The sequence below is a fragment of the Sturnira hondurensis genome, unplaced genomic scaffold (genome assembly GCF_014824575.4).
Source record: "Sturnira hondurensis isolate 20B ecotype Veracruz unplaced genomic scaffold, ASM1482457v3 Scaffold0005563, whole genome shotgun sequence".
Classification (NCBI taxonomy): Eukaryota; Metazoa; Chordata; class Mammalia; order Chiroptera; family Phyllostomidae; genus Sturnira; species Sturnira hondurensis.
The window spans coordinates 261,966-287,854 of NW_028078194.1; the positions used below are offsets into that span (position 1 = coordinate 261,966).

Sequence of the window (25,889 nt, forward strand, 5' to 3'; positions counted from 1 at the left end):
GTAGAAGCTGACCACATTATGAAAATGTGTAAATCTTGGACAGCTGGGTGTGCACAGCCTGATAAGAGGGCACCCTACATACAGGTTACTCATGAAGTACACCAGCCTGAGAAAAGAGGCAAAATATTAGAAAACCCACTCAGCAGAGTCAAGCCTTGATTACTAGAAAGATATATAAAGACATACACCCACATGAAATCCCAGAGATTTCATGGTTCTTGGTCAGCTCACACAGATCTTGGGCCTAAATTTACCTACTTGCGTTGGAGAAAAAAATCTGGCAAAAGACAAATACAAAACCCTCTTACAGCTACCAATCTTCAACGTAGTTCCAAAAATTCACACACAAAGTCCTACCAAATATGATTTTCTCCCCCATGAAATCACAAAACACTCCAGGACATAACCACCATAAACTCAAACAAATGACAGAAACAGTTACACACAAAGTCATGTTAGAATGACTGAATATTGCCCTGGATGGTGTGGCTCAGTAGATTGAGTGCCGGACTGTGAACCAGAAGATCGCTGGCTTGATTCCCAGTCGGGGCACATGCCTGGGTTGTAGTCGGGGTCCCCAGTACAGGCAACCACACATTGATGTTTCTCTCCCTCTCATTCCCCCTCCCTTCCCTTCTCTCTAAAAATAAATAAAATCTTAAAAAAAAAGAATTACCAAATATAGATTATAAAGTATATTAACATGTGTAAAGGAATAAAGGAGTAGTAAAAAATCACATTAAAATATTTCTATAGTAAATATATACAAGGCATTGTTATAAGCACCTTACTTCTATTTAATTCCTTAAAAGCCTACAATAATCCCGAGGTTAATATTTCCCCCTTTTTACAGATATTAACACCTTCTATTGATACAGTGATAATATAATTTGGCCAAAGTCACACAGCTAGTTGATGCCCGGGCTCTAGATTTCTAAACCAATAGGAAACATGAGTTGATGGGCAGGAGCTCATGAAAAAGAATATGACAATCTTGAAAAAAACCGAAGGAAGTTTTTAGAACTAAAAAAGTTAATGACTGAAATAACATACACAATGAAAGGGTTAAACAGAAGGGATCCAAATGAATTTAGAATTATCAGACTAGAAGAGGTAAAGAAATTACCTAGACTGTAATACAACAAAGGAAAGGAAACATGAAAAAGAAGTTAAAACACATGGATCATAAATAAGGTGCCTCCGACTGCCACTCCACAAGGAGAACACACAGGGAATGGAAAAGAAACAACATTCGAAACAATAATTTTTTAGAAGTAAGACGAATGTGGTTCTAAATATAGTTTTTAGAAAATGGCAAAAACAGATTACAAAGTAGAAAATATCTAATAAAGAAACAAAACAATATTGTTAACTTTTTCAAAACTTTTCCAAGAGATATAAATAGAAACAGAAAAAAATGTTCTAGAACTTCCATTTTTGGCAATATGGCAAAAAAACAAACATGCCAGATAGTTTTTTTTTTAATTTTAATTTTCTTTTAAAATGAATCATTGATCTGGCAAGAAAGTATGCAATATTCATGGGTGAAGAATAAAGCGAAAACGGGAACCCGAAGAGTAAACTGAGTAACAATAGCTGGCTTTCTCCGTGGGGGAACACCAAGGCGCCTTAACTTTGGTTTTCACGGCTCTGGAGCAAAGAGAGGCAAAGCCTAGAACAGAAGACTGTCATAACACAAAATTGGAAATCTAAAGGAAGGCGCACATAACAGGAAGTGAGAAAGTATGTATGTTTCAGGTAATTAATGAAGATGGTAAAATAAAAACAAGTAACTTAGGAGCTGAGAGTAAAACTGTAAGGACTTATGGCGAGAGTCAAAAGAAGCATCCCCGAGCCACTGTCACTGCCTCTTTCTGGGCATAATGGTCCTAGAAATTCCAAGCCCAGACTTCATCCTGGGTTTTTCTCTTCTGCTACATTTAAGGCACTGAGGCAGTCTCTTCACATTTATTAAACATGAAGCCCTCAAAACAGATGAAAATGTATATAAACCATGTTCTTTCAGGTCAGTTTAATTATGAAGAAGACTTCTGTGGAAAAAGCCATTTCCTATTACCACCACCACCACCACAGAACAAGGATAAGGCCCGTTGCTCTCAAATACCTGGCAGCTGTGATCAGTGTCCAAACCATCCCAGAGACTCATAAACTGAGCTTTCATCATGGCTGTAGCTTCATGGTCCGAGCTTGAACGGCTTCGTAGAAAGGAGTCTTAGAAGAAAAGAGGTTTTAATATTAAAAATAAATTATTTACTCTTTATATAATTTGAAATCATTTAACCTAAAGCTGACAACTTCATGAACAATTACAAGGAAAAGGATTCAACTATGCTTTTTCACACATTATTCTGATATAACAATTCTGGCAAATTATTGGGCACATTGAAAAAAACCTCAGTTCACAATCTTCATTTCTTTCCTAAAAATACATTTATGCCAATATATGTAATAGAAGTAAAGAATCTGGTACTGAGAGGTTAGAGAAGGACCAAGTAACATCTCGGAGGAAAATCCATGTGCTCTGGCCCTAACTTTCCAGATTCTCTGCATTCTTTGTGCTCTTAATTATGGGGTCAGATTATTTTCCTCACACTTTCCCCGGTAATAAATAAAATGACATTAGAGTATGTCAAAACACTATTAAGTGGGAAAATGTAGGACAGAAAATGGCTTAAAACATACAAGATAGCATGCATGTATATAATGTTACACATGGTAAAAAAGATGATAATTAATTTTTATTATTGCTCAGTGATAGACTTAAGAACAACTTTAATGTCCTGTTTTCGATTATTTTGCCTTCAAAATTATCTACAATAAACATGAAATGCTTTTAAGAAGTATGGAAACACTTTCCTCCTACAATGAAAAAACTCAAAAGTGGTACATACTAAGAATAAAAGGATGGTAGAAATAGATACTAGATTTTCTAATACAATCCCTATTTCAAATGTTTTGTCTTATATCCCTTGAAATTACTGGTGTTTCTAAGTAACTTTCACATTTCAGCCAATGAGAACTAGAACTTGAAGTGGCACCCAATCCTTTGTAAGGTTCTAGGTCCAAGCATTAAAAAAAATAAATAACACATTACCATGACATGATAGTCTTGTGATGGCAAACATATAATCTGGATGTTCTTATATAGTTCTGATTTTGTAAAATCTGTCCATTGTTGGACTATGTATCAAACCACCTCATCAAAAAAATGTAATCATTTTTAAATTGTTTAATTTCTAAAGATAAATTATTTAAGTTCAACTGCTTACTTAACAACCTTTGTGTGCTGCTTCCAAGAGACATACTTAAATATAAGGACTCAGAATGTTGAAAAAGATGGAAAGAGACATATGTAAACACTATTTTAAAAGTTGAGTAAAATATTTTTGTAGAAACATAATGCATATCTAATGAATGGTGCTGGAACAGCTGGACATCCATCCATATGCAAACAAAAAAGTTCTAGACATACACCTTCACTCAAAAGGGACCCCAGAGCTCAATGTAAAACACAAAACTATAAAGACGGAGTTTTAGACAAAACTATAAAGAAAGAGTTTTAGGCAAAACTATAAATAGGAAAAAATCTAGATGACCTAGGGTATGATGATGAGTTTTTACATACAACACCAAAAGCACAATCCGTCCAAGACAAATTGGTTAAAGTTAGAATCTATTAAAATTAAAAATGCTTCCCTGGGAAAGATATTGTTTAGAGAAAAAGCAAGGCAAGACTGGGAAAAGCTATTTAACAAAAACACACATTTGATAAAGGACTTGTAACCAAAACATACAAAAAACTCTTACAATTCAACCATAGAAAAAACACCCCCCAGAAGACCTGATCTCACCAAAGGAGATACTGATGGCAAATAAGGGCATGAAAAGGTGTTCAACACACATCGCCATGGAACTACAAATTAAAATAACAGTAAGACACCACTACGAACTTATTCGGACAGCTGAAGTCCGAAAACCTGATAATAAAACCCAACAAAACACTAAAGAGATACAGAGCAACCCTACCTCTCATTTTTTGTGGGTGGAACTGCGAAGTGGCACAGCCACATGGGAAGGTGGTTCTGGCAGTTTGTTACAAAGCTAAATACAGTTTTACCACAAAATCCAGCAATTGTGCTAGGTATTTATTCAACCGAGCTGAAAACTTACGTCCACACAAAACCTGCATGTTGTTGTATTCATAATCACCCCAAATGGAAGCAACGAAGATGTCCTTCAACAGGTGAATGGATAAATTGTGGCACAACCATATAATGGAATATTATTCAGCCATAAAATGAGCCACCAAGCCATGAAAAGACATGGATGAGCCTGAAGTGCATATTGTTAAGTAAAAGAGGCCAGTCAGAAATGACTGTATGATTTCGACTATGTAACATTCTGTAAAAGGCAAAACATAGACAGTAAAAAGATCGGTGGCCACCAGGAGTTTAGGAGGAAGTGAAGGAAGAATAAATAGGTGGAGCACAGAATTTTTAGGGTGGTGAAACTATTCTGTATGATAGTATGTTGATAGACACATAACATAATGCATTTGTCAAAGACCACTGAACTGTACAGCACAAATAATAACACTTAATGTAAACTACGGACTTTAGTCATTAATAACGAATCAGTACTGATTCATTAATGGCAAAAAAATATCTCACACTAATGCAGCGTATTAATAGTAGGGCAAAAACTGTGGGGGGTGGTATATTGGAACTCTCTAGACATTCTGCTCAATTTTTCTGTAAATTTAAAACTGTTCTAAAAAATAAAGTCTAAGAACTGAAACAAGCTACAGAATATTACAAAATGTGAAACTGCAAGAAAGCAAAGAAAAAATTCAGAGTTCAGGGGAAAAGGGAAGTGAAATAAGAGTCATAAGATCTCAAAAAAATTATGGCATTCTCTGTGTGTGTGTGTTTGTGTAGACAACAGATATGCACATGTAGCACCAAACACTACAAGGTTCTGCTTTGGAGTTAATACCCATGCTAAAGCCAAGATGTCAGTCACAGGAAGTACAGTCAAGAAAAAAAAATTCTGGCCCTGACTGATGTGGTTCAGTTGGTTGGGCACTGTCCCATAAAGCAAAAGGTCACTGGTTCGATTCCTGATCAAGGCACATGTGGGTTCAGCACCCCATGACACGGTACTTATGAGAGGCAACCAATCTCTATCTCTTGTATCGATGCTTCTCTCAATTTCTCTCTCCCACTCTACCCCTCTCTCTAAAAATTGGTAATTCTTTTAAAAGAAAAAGAAAAAAATTCTGCTCACCACAGAGAGTTAAAAAGACTTGGCTTATCTTCCTGAACTAGGCCCTGGGGAGGTGTAGGGTTCTCTAACAAACTTGAAATCTAAGTCGGCAGTGCCGTGCCATTCAGTCTAGGAATACCCAAATTCAGAAGTTATTATAGAAATTAGTCCTGAGTAATCAGACCCCAGAGGGTCTATGTGGATGGCAGAAAAACCATTCTGGGTCTTCTTAGGCAATACAGAATTCTCAAATAAAAACAGACCATAAGCCATCTAATGTTAGAAATGACACAAGAAAACAAATTACTATAAAAAATAGCTAACAATATAAAGGAGAATTAGAATTTCTGACAAAAGAATAATCCAAAAAAACTATACAAAATAGTACGGTATGTTTAAAATTTTGAAGATAGCCCTCGTTGGTGTGGCTCAGGGGACAGGGTGCCAGCCTATGAATCAAAGGGTCGCAGGTTTGATTCACGGTTGGGCACAAGCCTGGGTTGTGGGCTGGGTACCCCGTGGGGGATATGTGAGAGGCAACCACATGTTGAGGTTTCTCTCCCTCTCTTCTCCTCTCTCTAAAAATAAATAAATAAAATCATTACAGTTTTGAAGACATAAAAGGGAATGAAATTCTAACAAAAGAGCAAGCTATAGTGCAAAAGATACATTTTAAAAAGAACCATATCTGAAGTTCAGATATAATCAACAGTATACAAAGCTAATGGTTGTGATATTAAACACAACCAAGCAAAGATTTGCTTTTTATAACTCACTCAAAAATTGATTTTTAAGTTATTTTATGTACCAACAAAAAATTCAAATGCTGCCAACTAAATTATGATGCAAAAGAAAAAACTCGGACTATTAAATTTTAACATGCTATCCCAATTTCAGGGGTATTAAATGTAGAAAACAGTATGTTTTAGAACTGATGAGATATGTAGCTTACTAGATGATAAAACTGAAAATGACTCAAAATTAAGTAGAGTTGAAGAATATAGTTTATATAAAACAAAAGCCTTGCAACATACAAAGATATGGATAGTGGTTGAGAATTTTCCAGAACTAACTAAAGTCACACATTCTCAAATTAAAAACAACAGTAAATCTTAAAAGAGTAACAATAAATATAGACCTACATAAACCACAAAGCACAGAACAAGAGCAAAACCTAATAGCAATGAAGAGAAAAGACAGATTACTTACAAAGAAATACTAGACTATAAACAGAATTCTCAAAAGCAACCAGAAAGATTGGAAGATCATGAACTTAGAGCTGCAAAATGCAAAAAGAAAATAATTCTCTATCATTAAATAGTGACAGCAGAATTGACAGACTGTTGACAGACAGGATTCACGATCTTTGCTGAAGAACTTTAACAGACTTCTGTAAGAAGAAAAATAAACCCACAGAAAAGGCAGGTGCAAGAAGCAATAGTGAGCAAAAACCTGGCAAAATGGGTCTCTAAACAAGCAATGCCAATACAAAAATAATAATAAATATGGAGAATATAAGAAAAATGTTAGTTAACAACAACATGTAAGAAATGAGAAATGTAAGAGGGGTGGAGTCGGCAGCTGGCAAAGAGGGGTCACGGCAGGAAAAAGCAGTGGCTGGCTGGCGGACCCAGGTGCACAGGTGACGGTTAGAGGACCCCAGGTGTGGGGTGGCAGTGAGCAAACCCAGTGAGGGTGCAAGGTGATGACTGTCTGTGGTCACACATTTGTGCGCAGATAAACTAGGTGGAAATGGGTAACGAGACAGATTGTGCAACCCAGGGCCCCAGCACTGGGAAATAAAGCCTAAAAACACCGGCTAAAAACACTTGTGGGGTTTGAGGTGCCGAGAGAAACTCCCAGCCTCACGGGAGAGTTTGTTGGAGAGACCCACAGGGTCCTAGAATGTACACAAGCCCACCTACTCGGGAACCAGCACCAAAAGGGCCCAATTTGCTTGTGGGAAGTGGCAGAGGGGACCAAAATCCAAGAGAGAGTGAAGCAAGCACCATTATTCCCTCTCTGACCCCACCCCCACATAGTGTCACAACCCAGCCACAGTGGGTAGGGGGGAGGGTTCCCCGCCCTGGTGAACACCTAAGGCTCTGACCCTCACTACATAACAGTTATGGCCAGGACTCACCGCCCCCCACCACCAAAAAAATGGCTCAAATGGAAGAACAGATCAAAGCCTCAGAGCCAATGCTTTTAAGTGACCAAGAGATAGCCAACCTATCAGATGCACAGTTCAAAGCACTGGTGATCAGAATGCTCACAGAACTGGTTGACTGTGGTCACTAATTAGATGAAAAAATGAAGGCTACACTAAGTGAAATGAAGGAAAATGCACAGGGAACCAATAATGATGTAAAGAAAACTGGGATTCAAATCAAGGGAGTGGACCAGAAGGAAGGAAAAAATGACCAAACAGAAAAATATGAAGAAACGAGAATTCAAAAAAATGAGAGAGGCTTAGGAACCTCCAGGACATCTTTAAACATCCCAACACCTGAATTATAGGGGTACCAGAAGGGGAAGAGGAAAGCAGCAAGTGGAAAACTTATTTGAGCAAATAATAAAGGAGAACTTCCCCAATCTAGAAAAGGAAATAGACTCCCAGGAAATCCAGGAAGCTCAGAGAGTCGCAAAAAAGGTGGACCCAAGGAGGAACACACCAAGGCACATCATTATTACATTAGCCAAGATTCAAATGAAGGAGAGAATCCTAGAAGCAGCAAGAGATAAGGGGACAGTCACCTACAAAGGAGTTCCCATCAAACTGTCAGCTGATTTATCAAAAGAGACCTTACAGGCAAGAAGAGGCTGGAAAGAGGTATTCCAAGTCATGAAATCCAAAGACCTACAGCCAAGATTGCTCTGTCCAGCAAAGCTTTCATTTAGAATGGAAGGGCAGATAAAGTGCTTCTCAGATATGGTCAAATTCAAGGAGTTCATGATCACCAAGCCCTTATAATATGAAATGCTAAAGGGACTTATCTAAGAAAAGAAGATAAAAAATATGAACAGTGAAAGGACAGCAAACTCACAGTTATCAACAACCACACCTAAAACAAAAGCAAACCAAGAGGACAGCTAGATCAGGAGTGGAACCATAGAAATGAAGATCACATGGAGGTTTAGCAACAAGGGAGTGGGAGGAGGAGAGGGGAGGAAAAGGTACAGAGAATACATAGCATTGATGGTAGGTAGAAAACAGAGAGGGGGGAGGCAAGAGTAGTATGGGAAATGTAGAAGCTAAAGAACTTATGATGCATGGACATGAACTAAGGGGGGAATGTGGGTGGGAGGGGGTGTGCAGGGTGGAGGGGAATGAAGGGGGGAAATGGGACAACTGTAATAGCATAATCAATAAAATATATTTAAAAAAAGAAAAGATGGTCTATATTGTAAGTCCATACAGAATAGAATGAAATTAGATTCCTACTTCAGGCTATATATTTTTTAAAGGAGAACATTTATGGGGATAGTGAAAGAATTTGGAAACCAGACACAAGTATAAATTATAAAGAAAAAAAGACTTATAAATGTAACAACATTCATTTTTTAAAATCCCCACCTGAGCACATTTTTTCATTCCTTTTATTTATTTACTTTTTAAAGATTTCATTTTTATTTATTTTTAGAGAGAGGGGAAAGGAGAGAAAGAGAGGGAGAGAGACATGGATTGGCCGTGTCTTGCAGGCACCCCAATGGGGACTTGGCCTGTAAGTGAACCAAGGTTATTACTTTTTGGTTGTGTAGGGCGATCCCACAAAAGTCAGGGCTTCTCATTGCTTTGGCAGACGAGAGAGAGAGAGAGAGAGAGAGAGAGAGAGGGAGGCAGAGAGAGAGAGGCAGAGAGAGAGAAATATAAACTGGTTGCCTTCTCATACAGCACCTTGATCCAGGAACCCAATCGACAACCTGGTTATGTGCCCTGACCTGGAACTGAACCTGTGAACTTTTAGTCCGTTGGATGGCATTCCAACCAACTGAGCCACACCAGGGCCTATTTTAAAATTTAAATCTCTGTAAAAGAAGTTATCATAAAAGTGAAAAAACAAGGCATTCTAGAAAATACTGGCAATCATAATGAACATCAACAAAGAATTTCCAAGAAAAATCATCCTCCCCAAAACAACAATTTACAGGCAAAGAAACACAAATGACTAATCAACCTGTTAAAAGACACCCAAATTTAACAGCAAGCAGTAAAACACAGATTAAAACAATGCAATAATTCATGCTATTTAAATTGACAAATAATAATGTCTGAAAAAGACAATTTTAGGGAGTATCTAGGGATACAAACTACAGAGTAATCAAAGTGAAAACAAGTATTACCACATGAAGAACTGGTCGTCCCAGTGAGGTTGAAGATGAACCCAACAAACTAATGGTTCAACTCCCAGGTGTCTACCCTGGACATACATGTGCATGAGGAAACATGTACATGGATGTCTTGTGCTTTCTGTTTGTAAGAAGGAAAGCAGAGAACCAACTATCAAGTAGGATCATGAACAGACTCATTCAGCAACACAGCAATTACACATAGCATATCAGGATGTAATTTATCTCTTTTATTAATTTGGGAAAAAAATTTTAAAACTCCATCCAGTCATCTAAATGTCACCCCTAAAAATGGTGTTTTAAAATATTCCCATAGAAAACACAGCATACCTATTTCATCTATAAAGATGATGGAAGGCTGTAGCTTGATAGCAAGGGAAAAAACAGCAGCGGCTAATTTCTGGGATTCTCCATACCACTTATCTGTCAGTGTTGAAGGCTGAAGGTTAATAAATCGACAGCCTGCTTCTTTGGCTGTAGCCTTGGCAATCAACGTTTTACCACAGCCTGGAGGCCCATAGAGAAGAACACCTGGAAATTAACATGTTATTTTATTATTTCCTTCAAAAGAACAAAATTTTGCTTTAGTTTATGTGATAATCAACATAACATTAATCTCCCCACATTAAACTTCTTCCCAATATTCACTTGTTTTCATTAAATCTTTTTTAATAGTAGAAAAAAAAACGAGACATATTCTACATTCAGTGTCCGTGATGACAAGTATTTGGGATTACAGCACCTTATGAAAAGGTCCTATTTAGGATGTTAAAGGCAATCATCTTGACATCCAAACTCACAACACTCGATCAACAGTTGACAAATAAAAGTATCTAACACTCTATCTTCACAAGCTATAGAGCACTCGTGCACTAACAACAGCCCAGAGAAAATCAACTTCAAAACAGATTGTAGAAAGCACTGTTTTGCTACTGTTCAAAGTTTTATCCAAAAGGCCATGTGCCTTTTTCCAAATAGATAATGACCTCTTCTTAAAGAAATAGAAATGACCAGTCACTCCTGTTTTAATTCCCAAGGAATAAAACTATATTATGAATCTAGTCTCCACTGATATCAATTTGCTCTAAGTATAATTTAAGATACTTACAAACAGGTTGGTGTCTTGAGCGTTTTGGGAATCATCATCAACTGTTTTTCAAATAAAATGAGGTAGCATTTTCTAAGCTAATAAAACAATAAAATTATGGCCTTGTCTACAGATCAGCTATTGACAGGCTTAACACAAATTGTAAACTGCAGACTTCTTTAAATATTTGCTTAATTCAGCTTCTTACTTTTCCCATCTAATAGCACTTAAAAAATGATAATATATTTACAACATGCTAGGCTAAGATGAAGAGGACCTGAAGGTATCCAAATATTCCTATGTAATATAAATACATACAAAATATGATAGAAGGAAAATAAATATTATATAAAATCCCACCTTAAATTTTCATTTCTTAAAAAAATGATAAACTTGAGCTTGTATCCATGAATCTAACAATTTTTTTTCACATTAAGCCCTTCGAGATGTTCAAACTTTTCCTCAGACACACACAATTTTCTAGTGTTCTTCATAAGAAGTCCTTAAGTTTCAACTAAGTTTAATATTTTAAAGCAAACTTTTAAAAGCTTATTTTAAAATTTAAAACCATAACCTTTACCAATACATGTTAATATTTTCAAGCAGTCTGCAATTTTTAATTAAATTCATCTAGCTAAGTGCTAAAAAATTCATTCATTAAGGTAGTTATAATCTGAAGCATCTATCGATAACTCTTCTTTTGGATGTCTCACTCTAACAACACAGATTAGCAGTCTAATGCCATTCAAAGCTGAAAACAGAGTGACTGCAGAAGCTTGGAATTATTATCACATTTACCATTTTGATCACAACAATTTAATACAAAATGCAATTCTACTAGCAAACTTTTAGTTACATATTACTTGAATCTCAGGGTTTTAGAACTAAGTATTGATGCAACACTCCTCATATTTTGATTGTGCAGCTACACCATCACTTCATTAATTTATGCAGTACTCTTACAATGTCATATTTGTTCCAAAGTATTCATTTATTACTCTAAATGTTTATTCCTAATAGTTTAGCTTTGGTACTTCTTAGCAGGATTAAGTGTTTCCAATTATTTCTCTTCAGGGATTATAATCAGTGTTATTAATCAAATAGTTATTTATTAATTCAATATGCAGTGACAGCCTTTGAATTTCATAACCTAGCTGAGACAGATAAGGCGCACAGGAGGAGCAGTCAATGTTACCCTTTCAACTGGGTTGTGGTCACATGAGCATTAGCTTTATCCTCATTTCTCTCTATATGTTACATTTCACTAAGATTCATGTTCTCTCATCTGAAATGTTATCAGTGAGTCTAGCAGTATTATTATTGGAAAGTGGCACCTTTTCTGTATCTTTTGTGGAAGTGGACTCCAGTGTTTATATTTATGAAGGGCAATACATGAGTGGCTCTGCAAATGAATATGAGGCATTTAGCAGTAACTTTGCAACCTTTTAACTAGTTTTTTGAGTTTAGTCTGATTCTTTTAGACCCATTCTCAACAAAATAAAAATGTGTCTATTACTTTGTGCTGTAGAGACACTTAAAAATTCAAATCCATTTTTAAGATGGATGGTTTTAGTTAAGGGCTTTATTTCATAAGTACCCAAATGAACAATTTAGGATGAGAAAGTAAAGACATATTGGGACAAATGAATCCAAATTTGAGGTAATCCTTAATAGCAATAAATATATTACCTTTCTTTTCTGGACTACTTTATTGACTTTCAAGTTTTAAATTAAAAATTTGTCAAATGGTAGAAAAATAACTTGTAAAAATTAAACTTACTTTAAGGTACTTGAGAAGGGGGACATTACTGTAGACATTTATGATCTCAGAAAATCAATTTTTCAAAAAATTCTTCTAGGTTTTCTAAATTTTAAGAATGTATTAAAACATGAAATATGATGAGATTCACAAACATAAAATTTATGTGCCAAAATAATAATTACTGAATTCAGAGTGTATAATGCCATCAAGTATTCGAATGGAATTTTAACTGCTGTAAAATTTTAAATGTTTGGATAGGATTACGTTTTTTATGCAACCATTAATATATGCTCTTATAACCAATTAGTGCGGTGATTGGTCTTCTCCAACTTTGCCTTTTTGTGATCTTTTATCATGATAAAAGATCATAATAAGATCTCATAATATGATCTTTTATCAATCAAGATCATAGGAAGATCACAAAAAGGCAAAGTTGGAGTGGAGCGATCAATTTTACAATTCAACTCTAAAATTATTATTTTGTAGTCTGTGAGGCAGCGATCACTTTCAGCAGAGTTAGCAATGAATTGTCCAAGGATAACATAAACTTGGCAATAGAGCAAAGACTCTAAACTAATGCAGGTAACCTGTTTCTCGTCCAGAAACAGGTGTGGTACAAGTGTGGTACCCAAGTAATTTTATACTCTGCTTTAGTATACCAATATTCTATTTATATTATGGGTCAGAACAATCAATAATTTTTCAAACTCTTGTTTGTGATAAAAAAAATTTATTTTCCAAAAATGCAAAGCTGAAAAAGGTCAAACAGTAAAACTTTAGATTATATAATCCAGAGATACTCATGTAAACTTTAAAAAATTTATAATACACATAGGAACCATCTCTAATTTTGGATAACGCTTTCAAATAAGCAGCAGATTTACACAAAACTGTTGAAGTATCTTTTCATAATTTTGAAATTTTGCTGTGCTTGATTGGGGCTTTAAACCAAGTCCAACTGGTGAAATCACCCAATTACCTAGATTAAAACATTGCTGATAAGAAAAGAAGCTTTCTCTAACAACATATAAAAAAGCACTTGTCTGTCCTAAATTTGCTAATATTGTGAAACTGAGTAAGTAATTACCTTAGCCTTTTAATCTAGGCTCAGATAAACCACTAGACATTTTTTCGGGAGAAAAAAAATCACATAAACTAAATGCTTTTTGTTAGGGGAATAAAAGCAGCTTTGTTGCTTCAGAAAATAAAAATACCTAATAAACAACTTCGTTGTTTTAGTTAATGAAAAGAACATTATATTTTTGGTGATAATTTGTCATCCTCTATTTACTGGAAACAAAAATTATTTACTTCATTAAAATGTATAGGTATCAGCTTCAATTACCACTGAAATATAAATTAATGCACTTTTTGATATAGCTGCAAAATAAGATTATAAGCAACCACAACTTATACAAAGTGCTATTTTGATACTACTAAAAGCTCTACTTTTTGAAAAGTGCACTTGCCTAATAATTTGAGTTCAGTCTTGATTATCAATATAAATCAAACTTGTATAGTTTTGGCACCCAATAAAGAGAAGCTTCAACTAGGTGAAAATAAATAAGCTACACAATCACACTGGTATATGAAAACCATGGTTACACACCTCCATCTCACTGTCAAGTACTATTTGAGCTTCATTTAAGATACTTTTAACAAGTGTCTTTACGCCTTTTAACAAGGTTTAAACATGATTACTATTTGAGTGAACAAGAATCAAAACACTACATTTAAGGGTGCAGTTATAAGCCCTTTCAATTTTTGAGTTCCAAGGTTTTCAAAGTAATTACTAACTAGGAACAAGAAAAAAATTCTCTTGGGAATACAAGAAAGAAAACTGTACTTGAACAAAAGTTAAATAAAAAAAAAAGAAAAAAAATTATCCAAATTAAAATCTCACACAGATATTTCAAAAAAAATTCTCTTAAAAATAGGTGTATTTAATTTCTAGTTCATTTGTAGTTCAGTATTTTCTGTTAAAATAAATCACTGCACTAAAAATAATTAAGTGGAAATCGTTAAGAGGGGGGAAAATCACTAAAATTGTAAAACAACAAAAAGTCTTATGGTACACTTGAAACTTCTTCCATAATCTTATCAACCAATGTCACTCCAATCAACTTAAATTTTAAAAAAGTCTTATCTTGAAACCGAAACGGAAAAAAAATCCCATATTGTGACTTTGAATTTTTTTTAATCTTGACTTCCCCAATTTGCATTTACTTGGAAGTAATAAAAGAGTTTAAAAGAATGGGATTATTTTACAATATAACTGTAGGAGAAAAAATCTAAATTTGGGGAGCTGAAGCATGAGCTTCAAAACTATTACTATTTATAAAAATTTACTGGATCTTGGCATTCTCTTGAAAAGTTAACTTCAAAACCACCAGTTAGATAATGACAGGAAGTTTCAATGTTTCCAAGATTTTTAATGCTGTAGCAAATATAAACTTTCACGTTACCTTTTGGAGGCTGCAGAAGCCTGGAATTTTCAAATAAATGCTTCTTTTTGATAGGTAAGATGACTGTGTCCTTCAGATCTGTAATGACATCATCTAAGCCTGCTATATCACTCCAAGTAACCTGGTAAAAGGGCAACATGAATTTTACAGGTGATGTACACTCACTAAAGTTAAAAAAATCCCCCTAAATTAGGCAAAATTTAATCTAATTAGATATAAATAATAAAAGATTAAAGTTATATTAATGTGAGTAAAAACTTTTAATAGCAATAACGAAATTAAACTACCATGATACGGAAAAAAAATTTAATAGTCAACTATCTAGTATTAAAAAAAAAAGGCCTGGCTGATGTAGCTCAGTGGATTGAGCGTGGGCCTGCAAACCAAAGGATTGTTGCTCGACTCCCAGTCAGAGCATTGATATTCTCTCCCTCTCCTCTTCCCTTGCCCTCTAAAGATAAAAAATAAAATCTTAAAAAAAAAAAAAAGAAAGAAAGAAAGGAAACCTATTTAAAAAAAGCACTAGGTCTGACATTCAAAACTCTGCAGGGACTTACTGAATTCACTCCATCTAAGAGGAGGCAGTACGGTACCCTGCCAAGAAGACAGAAAACCGGCTCAGTTAATTCAGCACTGGTGATTGGGAAGAGATCACCAGAAGTATGCCTAATTCCTAAATGAGGCTGTCAAACATAACAAGTGAATTTTAGGAAAAAAGTCTATACCTACCAAACCAGATTTCTGAATCAAAAGTAAACTTGTTTTTATAAATAATAAATAGGGGATGAATACTTTCAAAATAGACCCAGCATGTGTATTTTAAAGCCTTCTGATTCCACCTTATAAAAATTCTTTTGGAAAAATAACTGAAAAGACCTTAAAAAAAATCAACATAACTCTAACATGGCTAATCAATGGGCTGAATTTGGAGCCAGGCAGAAATAGTATTTACAACAAATTTACTTTCTTTACAACTGAAAAAAAAAGTGAAAAACTACAGCCAAATCCAAAAAAGTTATCACCTACTTTCACTGTAGCTCTTACAAAAAACTGAATTTCAGTACACTTTATTCAAAAGTGAACATCAGTAAGGCCTCAAAAAGGTACCACTGTAAATTTATAAATCAAATTAAAATGGAAGATTAATTCTGGGGATATTTATCTCTGTCCGTACAGATAACAGACATTGTAGATTTTTTAAAAATATATTTATTGATTATGCCATTACAGTTGTCCTATTCCCCCTCTTCAACCCCTCCCCCACCATTCCCCCCCTTTAATTTATATCGTGTCACAAATTCTTTAGATTCTATATTTCCCATACTATTCTTGCCCTTCCCCCTGTCTATTTTCTACCTACTGTCTATGCTACTTATTCTCTGTACCTTCTCCCCCTTCTCCTTCTCCCACTCCCCTGTTGAGCCCTGTTGCTAACCCTCCATGTGATCTCCATTTCTATGGTTCTACTCCGGATCTAGCTGTTCTAGCTGTTCTCTTAGTTTGCTTTTGTTTTACGTGTGGTTGTTAATAACTGTGAGCTTGCTGTCCTTTCACTGTTCATATTTTTTATCTTCTTTTTCTTAGATAAGTCCCTTTAACATTTCATATACTAAGGGCTTGGTGATCTTGAACTCCTTGAACTTGACCTTATCTGAGAAGCACTTTATCTGACCTCCCATTCTAAATGAAAGTTTTGCTGAATAGAGCACTCTTAGATGTACGTCCTTGATTTTCATGACTTGGAATACTTCTTTCCAGCCCCTTCTTGCCTGTAAGGTCTCTTTTGAGAAATCAGCTGACAGTCTGATGGGAACTCCTTTGTAGGTGACTGTCCCCTTATCTCTTGCTGCTTCTAGGATTCTCTCCTTCATTTTAATCTTAGCTAATGTAATTATGATGTGCCTTGGTGTGTTCCTTCTTGGGTCCAACTTCTTTGGGACTCTCTGAGCTTCCTGGATTTCCTGGAAGTCTATTTCCTTTGCCAGACTGGGGAAGTTCTCCTTTATTATTTGTTCAAATATGTTTTCCACTTGTGGTTGTTTCTTTTCCCCTTCTGGTACCCCTATAATTCGGATGTTGGAACGTTTAAAGATGTCCTGGAGGTCCCTAAGCCTCTCCTTATTTTTTTGAATTCTTGTTTCTTCTTTTCTGTTTGGTTGTTTCTTTCTTCTTTCTGGTCAAACATCACTGGGACTCCCTTGATTTGAGTCCCAGTTTCCTTTCCATCACTATTGTTTTCCTGTGCATTTCCCTTCATTTCAATCAGTTTAGCCTTCACATGTTCCTCTAATTTGTGGCTAAAATCAACCAATTCTGTGAGCATCCTGGTCACCAGTATTTTGAACTGTGCATCTGAAAGGCTGGCTATTTCTTGGTCACTCAGAATTATAGGCTCTGGGTCTTTGAGCTAGTCTTGAGCCATAATGTTTTGGTCTGTTCGCACCTGTTACGTTTGAGGGGCAGAGCCTTAGGTGTTCACCAGGGCGGGGCAACCCGGTCCTTGGGTTGTGATGCTGTATGTGGGGGCAGGGTCAGAGAGGGGCAATGGCGTTTGTTCCGCTCTCTCTGATTTCTGTCCCCTCTGCCACTTCCCACAAGCAAATTGGGCCCTTCCGGTGCTGGTTCCCGGGTGTGTGGGCTTGTGTACCCTCCAGGACCCTGTGGGTCTCTACAAGGAACTCTCTGTGAGCCTGGGAATCCTCTCCCAGCACCTGACCCTGAAAGTCTTTCTAATCGGTGCTTTCAGGGTCTAATCCCCATCGCTGGGGTCCTAGCCTGAGCGGTCTGTTTCACTGTTCACTCCTCCGCTTGGTTTATCTGCATGAGAATGTGTGACCGCAGTCAGCCAGCCGCCTTGCACCCCCACTGGGTCTGCTCGTTGCCACCCCACACCTGGGATCCGCCAACCACCGCTTGTGCTCCTGGGTCGGTCCAGCTGATCTTTCCAGCCCAACCCTGCTCCGCCACTGACTCCTGACTCCGCCCCTCTTACAGGTCTGGCTGAATGGTTTGTTGTTGTTGGACTTCAATACAGTTCAATTTTCTGTGTTTTGGCTGCATTTTTGTCACTATAACTTTGTTGTCTTTAAACTTGGTTGTGTGAGGAGGCAGTGTTTCCACCTATACCTCCATCTTGGCCGGAAGTCTAGACATTGTAGATTTTTATTTTCTAGTTTGGGGAATAGGATATTACTGTATTTCGTTTATACTTCTTGTTACAAAATTTATTTATTCCTCTTCTCATAAAATATTCAAATAGGATTTTAAAGTTTATAAATTATACTAGTCTGATCCTCGGAATAACCCCTTTTAAGAAGACACAACAGATATTCTACTGGATTATACATGAGAGAACTGAGACTCAAAGAGGAAATTATTTGCCAAGGCCATGAATGGAAAACCAGGATTTAGAATCTTGTGTTGCCTACCATGCCTCATTATGAAAATCTAGAATTAAACTCCAAATCAAATATCCATTATGACTCAAAGCAATACATTTTATATGTCACAAAGGTAAATAAAGAAAAGCACAAGTTCAACTAAACAAACGTGCACAGAATTAAGTTAACATAACAGGACTGAGATTATCATCCTCAGAAAGCCCTGCTGACAAGGCAGGCCCTTAGCTGGATTGTGGGAACTTAGGTTTTAGAAGGGCTCTCATCTTCCCTGATAAGAATGGCTCACTGTGTGTGCCTCAACTGTGCAAACTACATGGTTTGTGGCGGATACTTGTTTCCTGTCAGAATTTTGGTAGATGTTAGATAAACAAAGTCTACATGACCAATACCAACAAAAACCCTGGGAATAAATTCTCTAATGAGCTTCCCCGATGGAGAACATTTTACATGCATTCTTAAAACTTGTTGCTAGAGGAATCAAGTGCACCCCGTGTGACTTCACTGGAAAAAGATTCCTGGAAGTTTGTGCCTGATTTCCTTCAGACTTTATCACTTTATCCCATCACCCTCTTTCCTCGCTGATTTTGCCTGGTATCCTTTTGCTATCATGAATCACATCTGGGGTGGGGGAAGTGGAGGTGGAAGAGGGTATACAGAAATTAAATGGCAATGAAAAAAATACAATAAAAATAAACTATTAAAAATCAATCAATCAACAATCAATCAATCATATCCATGAGTACCATTATGCTGAGTCCTGTGATTCCTAGAGAATAATCAAACCTGGTTATGGCCTGCAAGACCACTGGCACAAAATTCTAGGAAGAAAACCTTAAATGAGATTAAAAATACATACGTGCATGTTAAGAGGGTCTACGAGATGAGCAGCAATACTCATTTCATATTCTGAAAGTTTCACATTTTTCACACCAATTTGCTTCATTAATTTCTCCGCCTAGAAAGAAAAAACAACCTTGTTTAGTTTGATACTGAGATATTGGCATTTCAAAACAGGTATCTGTGAAACCTAAAAAGCAATGAACAAACATACAAGAATTTTCCAAGAATATCCTAGGCCTTTTGATCTCCTTCTTTCCCATTCTAAATCCTTAGGTAAAGAAAAATTTGAGGGCCTACTCCACAGAACGAGGGCAGTTTAAACCAGCTCCTGGGAAATGAGGGGAAATGAGAAAACAGGAATGTGACTGAAGATATATACAGGGCCTCGCATTGCTCCAATGAGATTCTAAGGTCCAAATTGATTTCTCTTTAACAGTATCTCTTTCTCTATACTTAAAGAATCATACTTTAAGTATAGATTAAATCTCAAGATATAAGACTACGGATTAAGGATATCAAGAAATGGACAGGTGTTCCTACCTATCTACTCTCAAGTTGTTCTGAGATACTGTCATTTTCAGTTAAAGTCAATTCTTTCAGATATAATTAAAATGATTCTGAATTAGAAGTATACTTAGATATATTTTCAAAGCTGAGCAAAAGTACTCTGAAACCTATGAGTTTTATCAATGCAGCAAAGCTTTCAATTAAAATAAGAATCATTAAATAATAAATATTTACTGGGTATGCCAAATATTATGTCAAAATACTAAAAATAGGTTAACTCATTGAATTCTCAGAATTCAATGGGCCTATGAGATAGGCACATATTTCCCCATGATGGAAAAAGAAACCGAAGTTTAGCCCAGATTAAGTAATGCATTAGTTTAAACGCATTAAAGTGAGCCAATGAAAGAGGCAATAAGCAAACTCAGGCAATCCAATACTCAAGCCCATACTCTAACCACCACAGGTTACCCTGGTTTCCCCAGTTACATGAAGGAAGTTTATGACCACAAGAGTCTTTATTGATCTATAAGTAACATTCAAATTTCAAATAAGTGAATATTTTTAGAACTGAAAGTGCTCTGCTAAATCATATATTAACTTAAATTTTTGTGACCTTTTCCTAAAATACTTGCGATTATATAAGATCTTGCCATTTGTCAGAAGAATGTATTGTTGCTCCAAAAGGAAATTCAAATCACACAGCATTATAGTTACAGACTGGTTAGAAGACTAGGATAAATGTATGGACCATATCCTAGTAATAACAACATTTTTTAAAAATGCTATGTCCTGCATCATTACTCCTATCTAGCCATGCCCCTATAAAATTACTCAATGGATAAAGTTGCCTCACCCAGGTCCTTTTATCTCTTTCTTGTAAATATCTTCTCTTTCACTGCCTTTAAATCTTTTATGTGTCAGCTATGAAAGGTGTCCTATTTTAGTATCGGTAATAACATTAACTCTTCTTTTGCATTATGACTCTATAAATGTGAAGCCATCCCACATGTGTTCCTTTTTAGGCTCTCAAATGGGTGTGATTCTGCACCCAAGGGGACATTTGGCCAAGTCTGGAAACACTTTTGGTTGTGACAATCTGGGCCAGGGGAAGAGTGCTATTGGTATCTTAGCAGAGACAGGGGTGCTGCTAAACATTCTAGAAGGCACAGGATAGCCTGTCCCCAACCCACCCTACCCAGTTATCTGGCCCCAAATGTCATTAGTGCCAAGTCGAGAAAACTTGACTCTTTCCCCATTAGGTAGTTGGCCTCAAAAGTTTACTCCAGGCCAAAGTTACCTCTTGCTTTAAATAGTAACAGCCCTTACCTGGGGTTTCCTTAAAAAAAAAATCAACTATGCTTTTTACCCAACAGTAATAGAAATTGTCCTAGTCAAGTTTACTCAGTACCTTTTTCCCACAACAGCAGTCCCATTTAACAATGCCTTCAGGTTGCATTAGTAACATTGAGAGAAAAAATTAATGTTTATTGAGCATCTCCCACATGCCTGATACTGGGCTGGGTATTTTATAATTAATCCATTAAACCACTCTGAGAATAGCTATTATTATTCTCACTTCTCAGATGAGGAGCTCAAGGGCTAAAGAAATTAAAACTCCAAGACTCCACAGCTAGAAACTGGCATTACCAGAGCTCGAACCCTAATTTGTCTAACTTCAAAGCTGACAGCTACAACGCTAATAACATTCCTCACTTGGGAGAAAAGAACACGGTTTAAAAAAATAAATGAAAAGCACCCCAAAGCACCATACAGTACTACCAAACTCTTTTCCAAGAATAAGTTATCCAATTGTCTAGCTTCAACACATTTAACTGAGCCTCTATTTCTAAAGTGTTTTAACTGGAAAAACAAAATTATGATCAGATTATTCTAAAAATGGCTTATGCTCATGTGCTGGTTTATCACCTACAGCTTAATGACAATTGCATTTTCTAGTCACCAGCATTTGCTTAGTTTTTAAGTAGCTCTCCCCAAGTAGGTGTCTTACAGAGGAAAAATGAACTGGCTTGTGAGGGGAGTCAGAGGTAGGAGGGAAACTTACATTTTACTGCATATACATCTTTTAACTGTTTCGTAGTATTTTTTATCCTTCCATGCTATTTCTTTTTTCCTCCACAGGAAGTATAATTTAAAAAATTAAGAAGGGGGAGAAAACAGTAAACTAATATTTTTGCCTAAACTGGGGAAAGAGGAAGTGGAGAAAAGGCACAAAATAAAACAAACACTCATTTCATTCAGGTTCTAAAAGATTACTAAAATTAGTTGTTCTTTTCGAAGAATAATTTTAGAAAGTTAGAGATGGCATTAATGGACGAAGAATTAAGGGAGAGAGATAAACTAGTTAAATGTAGGTCAAAAACCTTTTTACTGAGGTCACAGGTACAGTACTCCAATGTAAGTGTAGACAGAAAATCACTGACACAAAGCTTTTAAAAATGCACATATAAGAATCAACCAATAAATGTACCGATGTCTCTCTCTCTCTTCCAATCTCTAAAATCAATACACACACACACACACACACACACACACCTCTTATCAATAGTTTGACCTCAGACTTCAACTGACCTTCACGATTTAGGTTGGGGTAGAGGGGAAGCTGTACTTATACTGACATGTGGATATACTCAAAATCTTTTTTTAAAAAACCTACACTGGTCAGACTCCTAGAGAATTATAAATTGACTGATATGACAGACCCCAAGTTTATTATTTTATAATTGAATTCAGGGAATAAACTCACCACTGTCCAAATTGGTTTTCAGACATACATACAGTAAGCAGTATTTATGAGACTACAGTTTTCACTGATTTAAGAGCTATGCATAGAATGGTAAAGCGTTCATTTCTTTATATCCCAATTTCTCACACCAGCCTATAGCTTTTTATTTATTTTTAGAGAGGGGGAAGGGAGGGAGAAAAGGCAGGAAACATCAGTGTGTGGTTGCCTCTCACGCAGCTCCTACTGGGAACCTGGCCTGCCACCCAGGCATGTGCCCTGGCTGGGAATCCAACTGGCAACGCTTTGATTCGCAGACTGGCACTCAATCCACTGTGCCACACCAGCCAGGACAGCCTACAGCTTTTGAAAGAGCAAGACTTATTCATCTTCTATTCTGGCACCAAGTACTTGTAGGAGCTTAATAAAGGTTTTTTGAATGCATCAGTCAGAAGTCACAGCTAAAAAATCCATGAATAAAACATCTTGCCTTCAAATAGCAAGAGAAATTTGAAAAACTCCTTGAAGGCTTTGGTTTTTCAAAGAAAAATAAAACCCAAAACAAATGAATCATCCTAATGAGGAAAACATCACAAGATGCAGTAGCTGAAAAATAAAATTACAATTTATATTAACAATAACATTTTTTTAGCAATTCCTTAATTGGATATTAGTATAATTTCTGAGTCTAAGACTGATAGCCTGTATTGTGCACATTTTATATGTCATACAAAGCAAAATGTACACTTACTAAATATAAACTTAGTTTAAGTTGTTCAAAATTTTACCTAGATTCCTTTAGGTAACAAATAGCTGACAAAAATAATCTAATAAAAGTGTTCACAACCCAATACTCTAGTATTTTCATTCTTCATAATTATCTCTTCCAAGTTGCTGATACGCCAAAAAGGACTTGAGAAATGAAATTAAATATGACATAACATTTTAATGTGAATCTTACAGAACTTCTCATTAACTTATAATTCTACTATATCCTTAGCTTTATGGAAAAATATTTGCTAGCTACAAGAAAAATGATCCTCAAATACTTTAATCATACCTGTTTCTGAGCTTCTACTTTTTGCTTTCTGGTTGGATCAATTGCATCTACCATCCATTTGATTGTAAAGTATGTTACAGCACCAAATATTGTCAAACGGAAAATTAACCCAACAACTTCATTCCGACTCAATGGACGAGAAAAGGCTTCAGCATGTACCATCTTGACAATACCCTTAAAAAACAAACAGAAATGTCACTGGGTAATATCTAGTCATTAAAATTGGGAGGCTGATAAGTACCTTAAATTAAGCAACAAAAACTACTAGTCAAATTCAGTATCACCTACCTTAAAAAAGTACTTTATTTTTAGGAAAAATTGATTTTTAAATGTTAGGTAAACAAGCACATTTTAAGCTCCCCTTAGAGACTGAAGAAACAGATTAGAAACTGAATTTATTAGAGTTTTTGATGAACTTTCCTAAAAGCTAATATAATTTAAGTAGAGAATAATTCTATTTGAAAAAGATCTTTGAACAGCTTTAAAATAACTATTTTAGAATTTAGAAAAATACTGACTATAACACTAACCTAAGTGAGGAAAGGTAGCCCAACAATTAAATCTGTTACTAATGTGAAGGTAAAAATTTCTTTTATTAAATATAATGTAAACCAGATAATTTTTAAGTGAAATTCAAATTGTGAACTATTTCCTCATACTTACTTTTAAAGATGTTCAAAGCCTGCTTAAATGTAAACATTCGTTTCCTTAATAAGTGACATCCATTTTTTTGAGCCATACTTGTTTCCAAAAATCCAGCTACATCTGTACAGAATCTTCACACATTTTTTTGAACCACAAAAATATAGCACACATCCAACGTAGAAAGGACAAAGAAGGCAATGTGCCTACTTTTTACATTTACCTCTGAGCAGCTACATTAGTCACAGCTAGGCTTACAGCAGGCATGCATAACCCTATCAAAAGCCATGACTATCCAAAAGAATAAGCTTGTTGGAGACAATGTAACTACTATATTTTGGGAAATGAGACCTCAGCTTCAAATAATGCTTTATACTCTCCTAGCACAGGCAAGTGCTCAGTGTTATATGACAAGGGAAAAAAAACCCACAGAGAGTATATATTTTGCACTCACGAGAAAAGGAATAAATCAGAATTTATACAAATAGCTCAGCAACAGGTAAAAACTAGGTACTGTGCAGGTTAATAACTATCGTTTTTCTAGCTCTGAATTTATTTCCCTTCTCACTACCACTATCCAATTAAAGATCCTCTTCATGTGCTTCCCTCTAAAATAGTGCCAACAAATTTGAAATTCCTTTTAGACACCTTCCCTCCATTCAAGGATACAAACTCCTCCCTACCCCCCAAAAGACCCCAAATCTTTCCTTTTATTTACAGGAACCCCAACCATTCAAGACTATTCTAATCCAGCCTAGAAGAGTAACTTAAGCATTTTACTTCTCATCACTTCTCAATAGGAATTCTGAATAGCTGATGTCACTAGGACCTGAAAATGCCCCATGTGTTTTCCCTCTAGCATATTTGCCTGGAACCCTGGACAGGCCATTTCTCCCCATTTATCTGGTGATTAGTCAAATTTTACCCAAACTTCAAAACTTAACATGCTCTATGAAGGCTTTCAGATCACATTAATCTTCTATATTATTCACTTGGTCTTATTTTTGAACTTATGTGATATTGATTCTACTCAACTAGAGTTTAAATCCTTATAAATAGGTTTTATATCTTACCCATTTTTATAATTGTCACATATAAAAAAGAAGTTATTTAATAATTATTTGTTCAAAAGATAAATTGAAACTGCAGAAAAACCTCACATTCAATCATACCAAAACAATTACTACCAGACTTTCAAAGATTTTCCAAAGACAAGTCTTTGACTTTACTTCTTCGTTACTAGAAACCATTCGCGTTACAATAGAACATTATTTAATTTTTTTACTGGAAAGGTATACCATTTTGGAGTCTTAAATTTTTAAATCATTTTTTATTTTTCAATTACAGTTGACTAATTTAAACTTAACTAAATAACTGAAAGCCTTCATTTTGGGGGGAAAACATTGGTCTTAAGTGATTTAGCTCATACAATAAAACACTTATCAAACCTGTGTGTGTATTGCCTACTATATACTGGATATACAATAATGGCTAAGATACAATTACTTTACTCAAGGAATGCACAATCTGGTTATTATATTAATTGTACTTTTAATGGAGCTAGAGAAGAGAAGCCATTCAATTAAAATCTCTCATCTAACAAATCTAAGTGTGCTTTCTTTCATCAGTAGAATTCCTAAAAATAGGTTAACAATATTCTACTTACAGGATGTGAAAAGTTGACTTCCCTAGCCTCTACCCCAAGTATAAATTTGAAAATGCAGTTGGAATAAGTGGTATCATTAT

At 35.7% G+C, this 25,889-nt stretch overlaps 1 protein-coding gene across 1 annotated transcript in view; it reads right to left on the reverse strand.

Annotated features, from left to right (window-relative positions):
* Positions 1 to 25,889, reverse strand: part of ATAD1 (ATPase family AAA domain containing 1) — a 41,842-nt gene that overhangs the window by 14,489 nt on the left and 1,464 nt on the right. The window contains exons 2-6 of the mRNA XM_037047280.1: positions 23,502 to 23,675; positions 19,208 to 19,306; positions 14,951 to 15,071; positions 9,967 to 10,167; positions 2,126 to 2,232 (exon numbers count right to left, since the gene is read on the reverse strand). Of these exons, the coding sequence (XP_036903175.1) occupies positions 2,126 to 2,232; positions 9,967 to 10,167; positions 14,951 to 15,071; positions 19,208 to 19,306; positions 23,502 to 23,663 (690 nt within the window). The 5' untranslated portion in view covers positions 23,664 to 23,675. The remainder of the gene's footprint in view (positions 1 to 2,125; positions 2,233 to 9,966; positions 10,168 to 14,950; positions 15,072 to 19,207; positions 19,307 to 23,501; positions 23,676 to 25,889) is intronic.